The sequence below is a fragment of the Athene cunicularia genome, assembly GCF_003259725.1.
Source record: "Athene cunicularia isolate RWA chromosome 22 unlocalized genomic scaffold, athCun1 chr22_part1, whole genome shotgun sequence".
Classification (NCBI taxonomy): Eukaryota; Metazoa; Chordata; class Aves; order Strigiformes; family Strigidae; genus Athene; species Athene cunicularia.
Window position 1 is genome coordinate 649,217 of NW_020799128.1, and position 12,119 is coordinate 661,335.

Sequence of the window (12,119 nt, forward strand, 5' to 3'; positions counted from 1 at the left end):
ACCCCATCCTCTCCCATCCCATCCCCTCCCATCCCACCCCATCCCATCCTACCCCACCCCATCCCTGCTTGCCGTTCCCAAGCTGACGTGAGCCCTGCCTCCTTGGACTCGACCTGGTAGTTGTCTGTAGCGTCCCCAAGCAAGCCCCCGAACGTGATGGCGTTGGTGATGCAGCCCAGGTAGATGAACAAGATGGCAGAGATGGACTGGATATGGAAACCTTCATAGAAGTCGCTCAGGAACCAGGGCAGCTTTCTCTTGACATCCAAATAGAGGCCACCACAAAACCTGGGGAGACACCACCAAGGACCCGATGCACGTTCCTTCCACCAAGAGATACGGTGCTGCACAAAAGCCAGGGCCCGAAAGGATTTCACCCCTCCGCGCCCCAGGAGACCACGGGGTGAGCCGGCAGATGTTGATGGGTGCTGGGGTGCTGCTCACCTGCCGGTCCACGCAAGCTCTTCCCCGATGTCATGAGTTTCGGGCATGTCCCCATCGTCGCTGCCTCCTCCACCGCCCCCGGCGCCCGCCCCGCCGGCCATGCCGTTCATCTGCCCCACTTCGTTCAGCGAGAAAATGGATTTCCTGTGGGAGAGAGCCACCACCATCGGCCACGGCACCTGCCCCACCGCGCTGGTCCTGCTGCAGGGACCGTCACCAAGGCCACGGTGTAGCTTCCTGCCTGCACTAGAGCTTGGGTTTTGGGGTGAATTTGGAAAGACCGAGAGCTGGCTTTGCTCAACCCAAGGGGGGTAATGCAGATTTTGCAGAGTGGAAACGGTTCTGAGCTGATCTGGGGGAAAAAAAAAAAAACCTGCTGAAAAAGCAGCATTTCTGGAATATTTGCAGAGATTCTTCCTAGGGATGAAGGGAAACAACTGTTGTCCTCCTCCAGCTTCTCCAAACCAGGAGAGGTGTGGATGGCCAAAGGGCTGGCACCTTCCCCATGTCTCCCACCCACCTTTTCTCAGCCGAGGGCACTTTTTTGGGTGGCTCGATCCTAATGTTGGGGTCCCACTCGCCAGGCGGCAGGACGATGACTTCATCCAGGAACTCATCTATGCCAGCAATCAGGTCTTCTCTATTCCGGGCTTTGTAGGCAACGTCGCTGAAGAGCTGGAGGTTGAGAGAGGAGAGGCGTCAGCCTGGCGGTGGCGTCCAGCAGGCACACGTCCCACGTCATTATGGGATTTTTAAGCTCATTCGTTGGGCAATAGGATGAAAATTGCTTTTCCTTCTTGGCTCTGAGCAAGGGGGTTCCCGGTGAGGGCTGGGCGTTGCATCTACTCACGTCATCCACCATGAGAGTCGCAATGGCTCTGCCGATCTCGTTGTAGGATTTGGCTTTTCCCACGGGACCAAGGAGAATAAAGAGGAACCTGGGAAGAGAAAGGTGCTGTGTTGGCAACCTTGAACCACTGGCATCCAAGCTGTGAGACCACTTGGCGCTTTGGACCTGAAGGAACTGCGCTCACCTGGTGGGGACGGGCACTTCTGTCACCCCTCCCAGCATCGTTGCCTGGAGGAGCCGCACGAAAGCCACGAAGGGCTTCTCCAGGAACTCCACTTCTCCCACCAGCACATTGGAGGCCTCTGCGTCCTTGGGGATCTTCTTGATGAACTTGTTCTTCAACTGTTGGAAAGACGAGGGTGGAGAAGGGAGCAACTGCCAGAATTTGGCTTTCCCCCCCCTGTTTTCCACACCCTGAACTCAAAAGCTGAAGCTGCAGGCTCAAACCTCTTGATCTCTAATGGTCCCAGGACTCCCGGAGGTGGGGATTCGAGAGCCATATCCAAGAATAAACCAGTCAGACTTCATAAGGCTGAATTTCTTCATTATTCAAAACCATCGCTAAGCCCGAGATTAACTTGAAATCGCATGCTCGGGGCTCCCTAACGCAACGTGCGACGGGGCGGTTTGCGAAGGGCGCTTTGCAGCACCAGGGTCTACGCGAGGAAAATCCTCTTCAATGCCCCCGCAGAAAATCCGAGCCAAAAAAATACAGATCCCGGAGCAAGCCCGCATGCATTTTTGCAAGACTACCCTCCATAATGCAGAAACACTGCTTGGCGCCGGGCACGGGGGATGTTTTTGTCACTTATTCCTCCCCAGTCACATCCTCGGAACAGGAACAAATAATGGAAGCGGGAAGCCTTGTTCATGGATTTATTCCCCTGGTCTCTTCTCCCCTGCAGCTCTTTCATTATTAGTTTAAAAGGGTTCAATACCAACCCAGGCAGGGTGTTATTATAATCTATATGCCAGCATGAGGGGAGGCATGTGAGCCGGGCAGCAAGCTCTCCCCTTTCTAATCTTTTAAACCCAAATGGAAAAAAAAAAAATCATAATAATAAAGCAACTCCTCCAATGCAGCTTGGAATAAGCAAGAGCAGGAGTTAACAGTGACCACTAAGCTTCGTGTAACACTTAAAAAGTCCCTTTGTAGTGGGCCTAATAGGGTGATTAAAGCTAAATGCTTTGCATATTTTGGGATTAACCCTCCGAACCCCACTGCTGGAGGCTGATATTTGGGGTTCGTTAGTGGGCAGTTGGCTTCCTTTATTGCAAGTTCTAATTTTGGAACGTGCCCTGGAAAAAAAATCTTCTGCCTCCCTGCTATCGTGGCATCCCTGTCCTGTGACTCCCGGCAACACGTGAATTTCCATCCCTCTCTTCCCCCTAAACTGCATCGCCCCATGTGAGCCCAGCAAGGACATCCCTGGGGAAACGCCGCCCGGGTATCCCATACTGTCCCCTACGAACACGTGTCGAGATTGATTTTCCATCAGGTTGACGCGGAAATCGCGATCAAAGAAAACTAAAGCCCACATAACGCATCAACAGCTCCCAGGTGAAGAGCCTGGATATTGGGATGGGGATGGGACACCCAGCCGAAGTAGAGCACAAACCCCCCGCCGATCCATCGCATCGTCAAGCAGAGATCTGCCCACGAACCACCCGAGCAGCCCGACCTCCTTCCCAGCGAGCCAGCGCGGAGAAGCGCCCGACAGACTCTCAGCTGAGCTTGGTATTAAGAAACCCACATTCATCACGCTGCAAACAGAGGGGGAAACGGAACCCACCTCTGTATTGACAGACATTACCATGAGCGCTGCATTCACGTTTGCAGAGCCAAGACGGGGATTTATTCCCTGCAACCTGCCCTCACCCAGCCAAGCAAAGGCTCTTTTAAGATCCCTGCGCTCTTCCTTTCCTAAAGGTATTAAGGAAATTTTTTTTCTCCGCCCCAAGGATCTCAAGATACACCAGCATCCTTGTACAACCCTAACTCTGCGTTCAAGCTGCAAGCACAAGTATTATTTCCGGGACAGCCTCTCCCTGAGTTATGAATTAATTTTAAAATACACACGTTAATATGTGTATTAATTTCCCTAATTAGGAATTTGTGTGGGCGTCGGCCGAGCGAGGGCACACAAGGCCCACACAGACCTCAACAACCGCAGGCCACGTTGGAGCTGCTCGATGTGCTCACGGGTGATTACCTGGTCGGTGCTCGGCGTGTCCGAGATGTCGTTCATGCTCCGACTCTGCGCGTGACCTGGCGGAGATAAGAGAAAGGTGAGAAAACCACCCCTGTGACGCGCGGCCGAATTTCGGCCCCACCTGCAGAGGGGAAGACGTGGCAGTGGGGAATTCAGCGCCAGGAAAATGAAACGATTTGTGTCAGCTGGGCTTGCAAACCACGCGCAATAAGATGAAAACAGAAGAATATGAGTTTTTCTGACATCGGTCACCCCGTGGCTATGCAAACCACGTCTCGTTCCTGGCTGTGGTGGGACCCCCTTGTCATTGCAACTGCCCACTCTCATATTGCAACTTGAAATTGTTTGGGTTTTGTGTTTTTGTTTTGGTTTTTTTTTCCCTGCTTCCTTTAGGAGCGTTTCTGCCTCCCCCCAGCCCTCCCCGGCTTACGCAGGCGGCCGTAGCTGGCGCTCTGCCGCATCCGCAGGTCCTCGGTGGAGCGGTGGAAGGCGGTGCCGGTGCCCGGGCTCCGGACGGGGCTGCGGGCTGGGGGAGAGGAGCCGTTAGAGGAGATGCCATGGGGAAGCTTTGGGCGATGCTGAAGGCAAGAGGCCGGGCTGAAAACCCGCTGCCTGCTACAGACGCGACCCTTCCAGCGCTGACGCAACAGCGATTTGCTCTTCCCTCCCGCTCCCGTTTCCACTTTTATCCCACCCGGAGTTATTTTCCCATTAGCAAAGAATAAACTGCCTTAACCCAAGTCCTTCTGCTGCGGAGGCTCCGTGCAAGGAGCCTGCACCGCCCCCCACCCCACCAATGCTCTCCTCGAGGCTATAAATGGGTTCGGAAGTTCAGTTTCTGTTCCTTAGCAAGACCCAACACTTTATTTGGTTTTTTTTCACCTCCTAATTCTCCAAAGAAACCTACACTTGAAATTTGCCGTGAACTTCTCACCTCAGAATATTTACATTGGCCACTGCCAAGTTTCACGTGAATGTTTCTCCTCCCTAAACTGGTGACAAGTCCCGTTTTTCATCTCGGATGTTTAAACTGAATTACCTTCCCATAAAGACTTCCCTTTCCCCGCATGCATCTTCTGTGTTAAGCCCAGCATTTTCTCAGGCAACCTCCCAAATTTCCTTTTGGAAAACCATCTGGACCGGTTTTGTTGAGCTGCAACTACAGCATCCTCATTTTTTGTGTTAAACCCACTCAAAATAACGATGAAATTCCCGCTGGGCCTGGCCCTACTTTCAATTTATTTCAATTTATTTCACAAGAAATGGGAGGGACCCCTCCGCTCCTGCCAATGACCGTCTTTTCCTTGGTGTCCCCGTTTGCAAACTCAAAGCAGTGTCATTATCTCAGCAAGAAATGCAAAAGATAATTTCCTTGTCTACAGAGACCAACCACAACATTTCCAAGTTGTGCTCCATCTGGAGAGCTTCTGGGCAAATGTTAGCTCAAATATCTAGCGGATAATGGTTGCTTTGAAACCTGGGGACGCCCCTGGGGCGGGAATATTGCTTATTGATGGCCTCTTCCACGTGCACTTTGAGCCTGGGCGTTGCTGTTTCTGTCTACGCAAGGGAGCAGCCAAAGCCTGGCAAATCCCGGGCTCCACCAAATGACCTCTGTTTAAACCTAAGTAAATAATCTAGCGTGAAAACAAACAAATCCCCTTTTATAATGGCTCAAAAATAGGCAGGTTCAACCACGGAGCAGACTGGATTTGTCTGTAGGCTGCTCTGCCAGAAAGTCCCTTGGCCAAGTGACTGCCAACGCCGTTGTCCCTCACACAACCCTGTTGTCCCTCACACAACGCCGTTGTCCCTCACACAACACTGTGGTCCCTCACACAACGCCGTTGTCCCTCACACAACGCCGTTGTCTGTCTCAGCAGACATCTTCTTGGCTTCTGGCTCCCTCCCACCCTTAAAGCCACCAGTGGCAGCGCTTTCGGGGTCTTTCTCAATGAAGTAAAGAGTTGGGTGTCACAGATAGTTGACTTTCCCCCTTTTCTTCTCCTGAGACCTTCCTCCCACTGGGCTTGCTCACCAAAGACTTGAGGATGCAACCAGGCACAGGTTGGACCCCAAGGACTCACTTGTGTTGGAGGAGACGGACTTGCCGATGTCGGCCAAGGACCGGTGGATTGGCTTCTTGGTTTGGTGACGGTGCTTCCTGAGGAGCACGTAGCTTATCTTATCCCGCAGGTCTGGCTTGAGCAGACCGTCCTCGATCTGCTTCTCGATGACGTCATCTGCAAGCACCGAGTGATGGGTTACCCCCCTGCAAACCCTCCCAGAAAGCTCAGGACAACAACACTTCTTGAGCCAAGTGGATGGCTCTCGACTCCTGTCTTTGCTTATTGGTCTCTATTTGCGGGTAGCAAGTAAATGCCTTGAAATCAGTTCCCAGCGCTTCAGGACATGCGGAAAAAAGCCATCCAAACCCCCTGATACCTGCCAGCTCCTACCTATAATCTGGGGCAAAGAGTAGCCGTCTAAGTCCAGGAGCACCGTTCCCGTCTGTAGACACGTCCGGAGCTCAAACAGGCTGTGCAAAGACAACGTGGACACGTGGGGCTTGCTCCACCTCTCCCCGCCTTCCTCCACCTTTTCTTCAAACTTTATCCACCTGAAACGAGAGCAGCAGCTGTGAGGACGGGCGAAGAGAATAACAGAATTGTTTTTCCTGCGGCGTTTCCCTTCTGCAGGTGGCTTCGTGGGCCTGAAATAATTCATCCTGCAAAGTGTGTGCTCGTTATTCAGGATGGGGATGGAGAAATCCAGTAACATCGTTAGACAAAGTGCTGCTTGCGTGGTTGCAGAGCGGAGCCAAACCTCCTGGCTCCACCGCTGAAGTCAACCCTGCAGATTTCGCCCTCCACAAATTGCTCCTGCGAGATCTGGGAGGTTTTCCCATGGAGCTGACCTTGCCTCGGACAGGATTTCACCTGCACGGAGCAAAAACCTGGGGCGTTGCAAACAGCTCTTTAATTCCTTAGCAATGCTCAGACTTCAGCCGGAGTGCTTCACGCCCGCGGTGGGAGACGAGAGGGTTTGCAAGCCCTTGGAAATCAGCCCTTCCACCTCCTTCCCTTAATTTTACAAACCAAAGACTTCAGAGCAAATTCGGGAATGGCGGCTGATCCAGCTCCCCGGGAACAGGATTCACGACTCCGGGGAGGGCAGGCAGCTCTCGGCAAGATGCTGATTTGGGGAAGAAAGCTGCTTTTCCTTTACAGGAGGTTTGCAGGCTCGGTGGATTAGACTTCACAAGGCTTAACCTTACAACTTTTAACTGGTACAACCGGGATTTGGGTTCCTGCCACCACTGAGGGCACAGACAGAAAGGATGTAGGAGGAGATGGGGGTTTTTGGAAATAGTTTAAATGCTGCAGGGGAAGGGTGGGGAGACCCGGGATTGCATCAGCTGCAGGGGGCTGCATTAAAATTCTGCTGCAAAGAGAAAATCCTGGGTGTCCCTATCAAAAAAGCCCCAAAATATTATCTGGGAGTGACATGATGGTCTGTACTATGGACAAAACCCCAGCACATCCAAAAAAAAAAAAAAAAAAAAAAAAAAAAAAAAAAAGATTTGGCTCTAGTGCCCATCACTCCAAAGCTCTCCACCCCGATTTCTTTGCAGGAACTGTTTCTCCAGCCCTTCAAACAACGCTGCTTTTATTGGGAAGAAATTCAAGCTTCCCGCCGTAGCACCCACTAAGTCCCGCCGGTGCTCGCCCAAAGCCGATTAAGTTGCTTTTTGTTTCTTTTTTTTTGCCCCGTTTTCCTGCCGAAAGTGGGTTATTAGTGTGCACGCAGGGTGGCAGCTCAGGTCGGTGTGTGTGGGACTCGAGGCACGATTCCAGCAGCACCTTTGCCCTGGGACTGGCATCCTGTGATGCTTTCGCCAAGGCCACAACAAAGCCCCGTCTCCCTTCAGCGCCCGGCGTCTTTATTTCCACTTATTTCCATTTCTTGCGGATTTAGCCGCAGGTGGTGCTGCTCCCACCGAGGAGCCGCTCTCCTGCGGCTAAAGAGGCTGAACTGCTCCTTGCCAGAGAGCGGAAATCCGAGACTTGAGAAACCTCCACCCTGCCAGGGGGAATTTGGAAACCTCCATCTCAAGCCCTCCCTGGTGAAAATCCCCAGGAAATCGCTGATTTTTTGCCTCCTGAGTTTTTTTTGGGGGGGGAAGGATGAGTAGATACAGACCTATGCAAAAAAAAAAAACAAACAGGATTTTACCAACAGCATCCCCGCCCTGCAGCACTTTGAGCAGGGCTGTCAACCAGGAGGATGCTTAAGAACTTCCCAAATTTTTGGTGATGCAAAGAACCAGCCCAAGAGGTAGGACGAGCACCCCCAGGGCCTGATCCTGCTTTCTCCCCACCCCTCGGGTAAAACTCTGCGCCCAGGTTTGGAAATCCCACAGGTGCTACTGAAAAGAAAGGGCTTGGAATACCATCAGCACCCCTGACTCCCTGCCCAGAGCTCCCCCCAACCCCTCCGGCCCCCCCTAGCCCTCACACGGCTGAGGAAGAGAAAATCCCACTTGGATTTGAGATTTTTCCCTTGGATAAGCTCCTAATTCAATAAAGCAAGTGCCGCTTGCAACTCCTCTAATACTTTTATTAAAGGTGCAGTGGGTGGGGTTTTATTATCGCTCGAGGGGTAGGAGAAGTTTAACTCTTGGCCTGGCCAACAAAAGTCTGGGGGGTAAGAAAGACCTGGGAAAATGTTCTTTATGTCCCATTTCCCGATTTCCCAGCTCTCTGCTCTAATTCTACAGATTCCCAGCATGTTACCCCGTTATTTTCACGCCCTCGGTCCTTTCTGCTGGGTTTTGCTCTCATGCTGCAACTGGGAATGGGAAAAGCCCCGGCTCTGGAGTCGATCCAGCCTGGGGAGATGTGGAAGAAGATGAGAAATCTTCCTCCCTTCCGTCTCCTCCTTCCTGGCAGGCTGCGGCTGCCGTGCGAAGCCTCCCAAAGCGCCGTGTTTTCTGCATTTTCCTAATTTAGGCATGGCTTTTTTTTAACCTGACTAAAGGTGATGCTCATTCTCTGACCCCGTTTCCAACCAGGGATATTTAAGGGGGGGGGAATCTTTACCTGACATGTTTTCAGCCCAAAGCATCTCCCCCTTCCTCACCTGGCCGACTCTTTCCACTCCATCTCCTCACCGTCGTGCTGCAGCGTGTCCATCTCCGTGAAGAGTGTGGGGTTGGGGGGCTCATCATCTTCCCCCAAGATGTAACGGAGGCGTTCGGCAGCCGGTGACACTGCCGGGGGGGGGGGGAAAGAGGTTTATCATCAGCTGGTGACAAGATGAACCTGAATCATTCCCGTGTGGAAAGCCCTGGAGGGGGTAAAAAGGGATCTGTAGGGTTGTTTGGGATCCTGGGGTAAAAAAAAAAAAAAGGAGGTTTTGCGGGAAATGTTAAAGGTGAGAGACATTGAGGAGTGGGAAAACTCAAATCCTGCCCCAAAATCCCTGTGCAGAGATATGGGATGTCGGTGGAAAGGATGAGCAGAGGCTCTGTAGGACCTATGTAGGTCTGGGCTGGGAATTGAGGAACCCACCCCTATACACAACACACTCAAATTCCCCTTCCAGGAGCATTTTGTGCCCCATTTCCATGGGGTACCCCACATTCCCCCTGCCGCAGAGCCTGGTTTTGCCAGGTTAGAGCCACCGGCCATCAGCTACCAAATCCTTACAGTCTCCAGCCCCGTGTGCCGGGCTGCACATGTCCTCGCCACTGGGTCCCCGAGGAGAATCATAAAATTCGCCATTTCTGCAGGAAAAATCCAGCTTCTTGGTGGATATGGAATTGGTGGTCCGGGTGTATTATATGGAATTAAATAACCAGCCGGGCTGGGGAGGGCACTTATTGCCTCCGGCTCCCTGCAGCGTGTTTTGGGAAGGGGAGCAGCGACACATCACCTGCCTGCAAATCTGATCGAGGGGAAAAGGGTTTTTCATCTTTGGCGAATTCCCCGCAGCCACTGGAGGGTGACGGACCTGCCTCCTCCTCCTCCTCCTCCTCCCCCCCCAAAAAAAGAGCCAGGCTGGATTTTCTTTTAACCCTCTCCATCTTTTCTAGCAAAGCCTCATAAGTTTGGTCACAGGGAGGAACCTGGACATGGCACGGATGGGACCACTCCTCAGTTTCCCCGTTATTCAAACAGGAGGCTAAAATCAGCCCAACGCCAGGCTCTGTGGAAATTCTGTATTTTTTAATAAAATCTTGGGTCTTTGCCTTCTCCTAATACAGCAGGAGTTAATCCAGCTCAGAAAATGTCTTTGTTTAGCAGAATCCTCCTGTTCTCAAACCTCATAATAACAAAGTCAGGTAATAGGGCGCCCCAGGAAAGCAGGTCACTCAACTGCTGTGTGCGAGCAGAGGAAAAACCCGGAATATTCCCCTGTTGTCCCCCCCCCGAAGGAGATGAAACCCAAGTTGTGGCCGTCGTGAAAGAATAGGATGTCCCTTGCACTCTAGGCTGAGCCTGCTTAACCGCTTAAGCTCTTTAAGCCCCACCACCAGGTCTGAGAGCCCTGTTGTCAAGTCCTCCTTCCACTTCCATAAGCTTCATTATTATGATTATTAATATTCCTGTTAATTTTAGAGCTGGGCTACATGCCTGGAGGCCTTCAGGCTCTTTAAGCCTAAGTGCTGTTCTTGTAAGAGGGGATGAAATGAGGGAGATACCAGCAACCCTCCCCCAGCCTCACACCGCCTGCTTCGCTCTGCAGCCCAAACTTTAATTTCCCCCCAAACCCCAAAGTCACTGCAAACGCAATGAGCCAGAAAAAAAAAAAAAAAAAAAAAAAAAAAAAAAAAAAGGAGTTTGCTGGAAATATTCATCTTGGGTGGGATCTCTGGACGCGTTTGTAGAAAAAGGGGGATTTGCAATTTTGCAGGAGAGGGCGCAGAGGGGTTAGAGCTTTGCAAATCCTCAGCTTGGGGGTTGCTGCTCCCAATTCTGCCCCAATTCCCCCCCTTGGGTGCTTAAGAACGGGTCCCCCCCTGCATCGACCTGCCAGAGGGTCCCCCCCAGCGACTCATTTTGGGGTCTCAGGGCTGTGACACACTTTAACCCCTGGAAACCACAAAAGATAAAGGAAAGCTTGCACATAAAGAGCTTTTTGGGTGGGTTTTGGGGTTTTTTTTTTTTAGCTTTTTTACCCCTTCCTCCCCCAGTTTAAGGAGTAAACCCATCTCTGAACACGTAACGTCCTTCCCGGCGGCCGCCTGCGCTCCCCACCGCTCGCTGACCCGAGTAAAGAGCTGGTTGCTAAACCAACAACGCCGGGGCAAAAATTCACGGGGTTTATTCACCTGGATGACCCTTTCGTGCCTGAAAAAGCACCAGCCCGGCATCTGGTCACAACCCAGCTCTTGGTGGTTTTTTAATTTTTTTTTTTTTTTCCTGCTGGAAATTCGATCCAGCACCTGAATTAATCCCGGGAAGCAGCAGCTATTCTCCTGGGAGGAGATAACTCTACAGCAGCGCCCGGGGCTTGGCACCTCTGGGGAACGCAAGAGTAAAACCGCTGCAACAACACTGGTCAAAACCCACAAAGCCGCCCCAAAATCAGCCCCTATTTCTTGCAAGACACAGTTCAAGGGGTGCCCAGATCTGCACCTCCCCGAAGCAGCTTTTACGGTGGGAAAACACTTGCAGCTGCAATTCCCGCTTTACACCCATCGAACCTCCACTGCGGTTTTGGCTACCGTGGGTCCAAATTGAGCCCACAGCTGCAGAATTAGTTCAGGATTAACGCTGGAGACAATAGATGATCATTTTACATATATGAGAACCTACATTTCTGTGAGTGATCAGGCAGGACAGACCAGATTTAGACCTCCTTTAATTTGAGGCGCACAGAGCCCTTCCCAGCCCAACTTTGACCCAGCGGCAAAACCTCGCCTAGCGATGCTTTTCCAAACCAAAAATCCCGCTCTGGCTTTCGGTACAATACAAAAGGTGATAAAATGGGGGACGGGGGAATGTGGTGCCACCCGGGGTTTGCAATCCGGCTGGGCAGCGGGACTAAGCCTGATTTAAGGCTCAAGCACATTAATTATCCGCTGTCATGGTCCTTCTGAATACGCAACAGCCTTTCCCCTGGCTTTCACGGCTCAGAAGGGTCCCCTCACCCCTCAAAAAAAGGAGGATACTGGGGTGCACATCCCATGGAATTAGATGTCCGTTCCTGCTCCAGAACCCCCCAAGTCTGGGAGATTTTTCTCCTTCCGATTATCAACTTCTCCTTCCAATTATCCCTGTGCTGGGGAGCAGTGGAAGCTGACACAGTCCCATCCCGCCTCCCGTTATATTTTTGGGGGTGAACTTTGAAACTCAGTGCCCTGAGTAAGTGCTCAACCCAACCCCACGCAGGCTCCCAAGTTGCTTTTATAAGGGAAAAGCAAAGCTGGAAAAAAAAAAAAAAAAAAGAAGCCTTTCTTCCCTTCCAGCTCCCCCCACCACAGACGCCGAAGAGCGATGGAAATAACCTACCTGGAGTTGTTTCCATTTTTTCCCCCATTTCTTCCTGGCTAAACCAAACCTTCACCGCACGGTACAAAAAAAAAAAAAAAAAAAAAAAACCAA

General features: G+C 51.7%; 1 protein-coding gene across 3 annotated transcripts in view; it reads right to left on the reverse strand.

Moving 5' to 3' along the window:
* The window catches only part of LOC113488112 (electrogenic sodium bicarbonate cotransporter 4-like), an 18,024-nt gene that overhangs the window by 2,213 nt on the left and 3,692 nt on the right, over window positions 1–12,119 (reverse strand). For 2 of the 3 annotated variants that reach the window (XM_026863125.1, XM_026863126.1), the window contains 10 exons: window positions 8,650–8,779; window positions 5,967–6,127; window positions 5,595–5,750; window positions 3,938–4,033; window positions 3,508–3,563; window positions 1,479–1,636; window positions 1,295–1,382; window positions 965–1,119; window positions 445–588; window positions 114–288 (listed from right to left, as the gene is read on the reverse strand). In XM_026863125.1, coding sequence (XP_026718926.1) covers window positions 114–288; window positions 445–588; window positions 965–1,119; window positions 1,295–1,382; window positions 1,479–1,636; window positions 3,508–3,563; window positions 3,938–4,033; window positions 5,595–5,750; window positions 5,967–6,127; window positions 8,650–8,779 — 1,319 coding nt within the window. Of the gene's footprint in view, window positions 1–113; window positions 289–444; window positions 589–964; window positions 1,120–1,294; window positions 1,383–1,478; window positions 1,637–3,507; window positions 3,564–3,937; window positions 4,034–5,594; window positions 5,751–5,966; window positions 6,128–8,649; window positions 8,780–12,026; window positions 12,096–12,119 lie in introns of those variants that run through there. The other variant, XM_026863127.1, reaches the window with a different exon arrangement.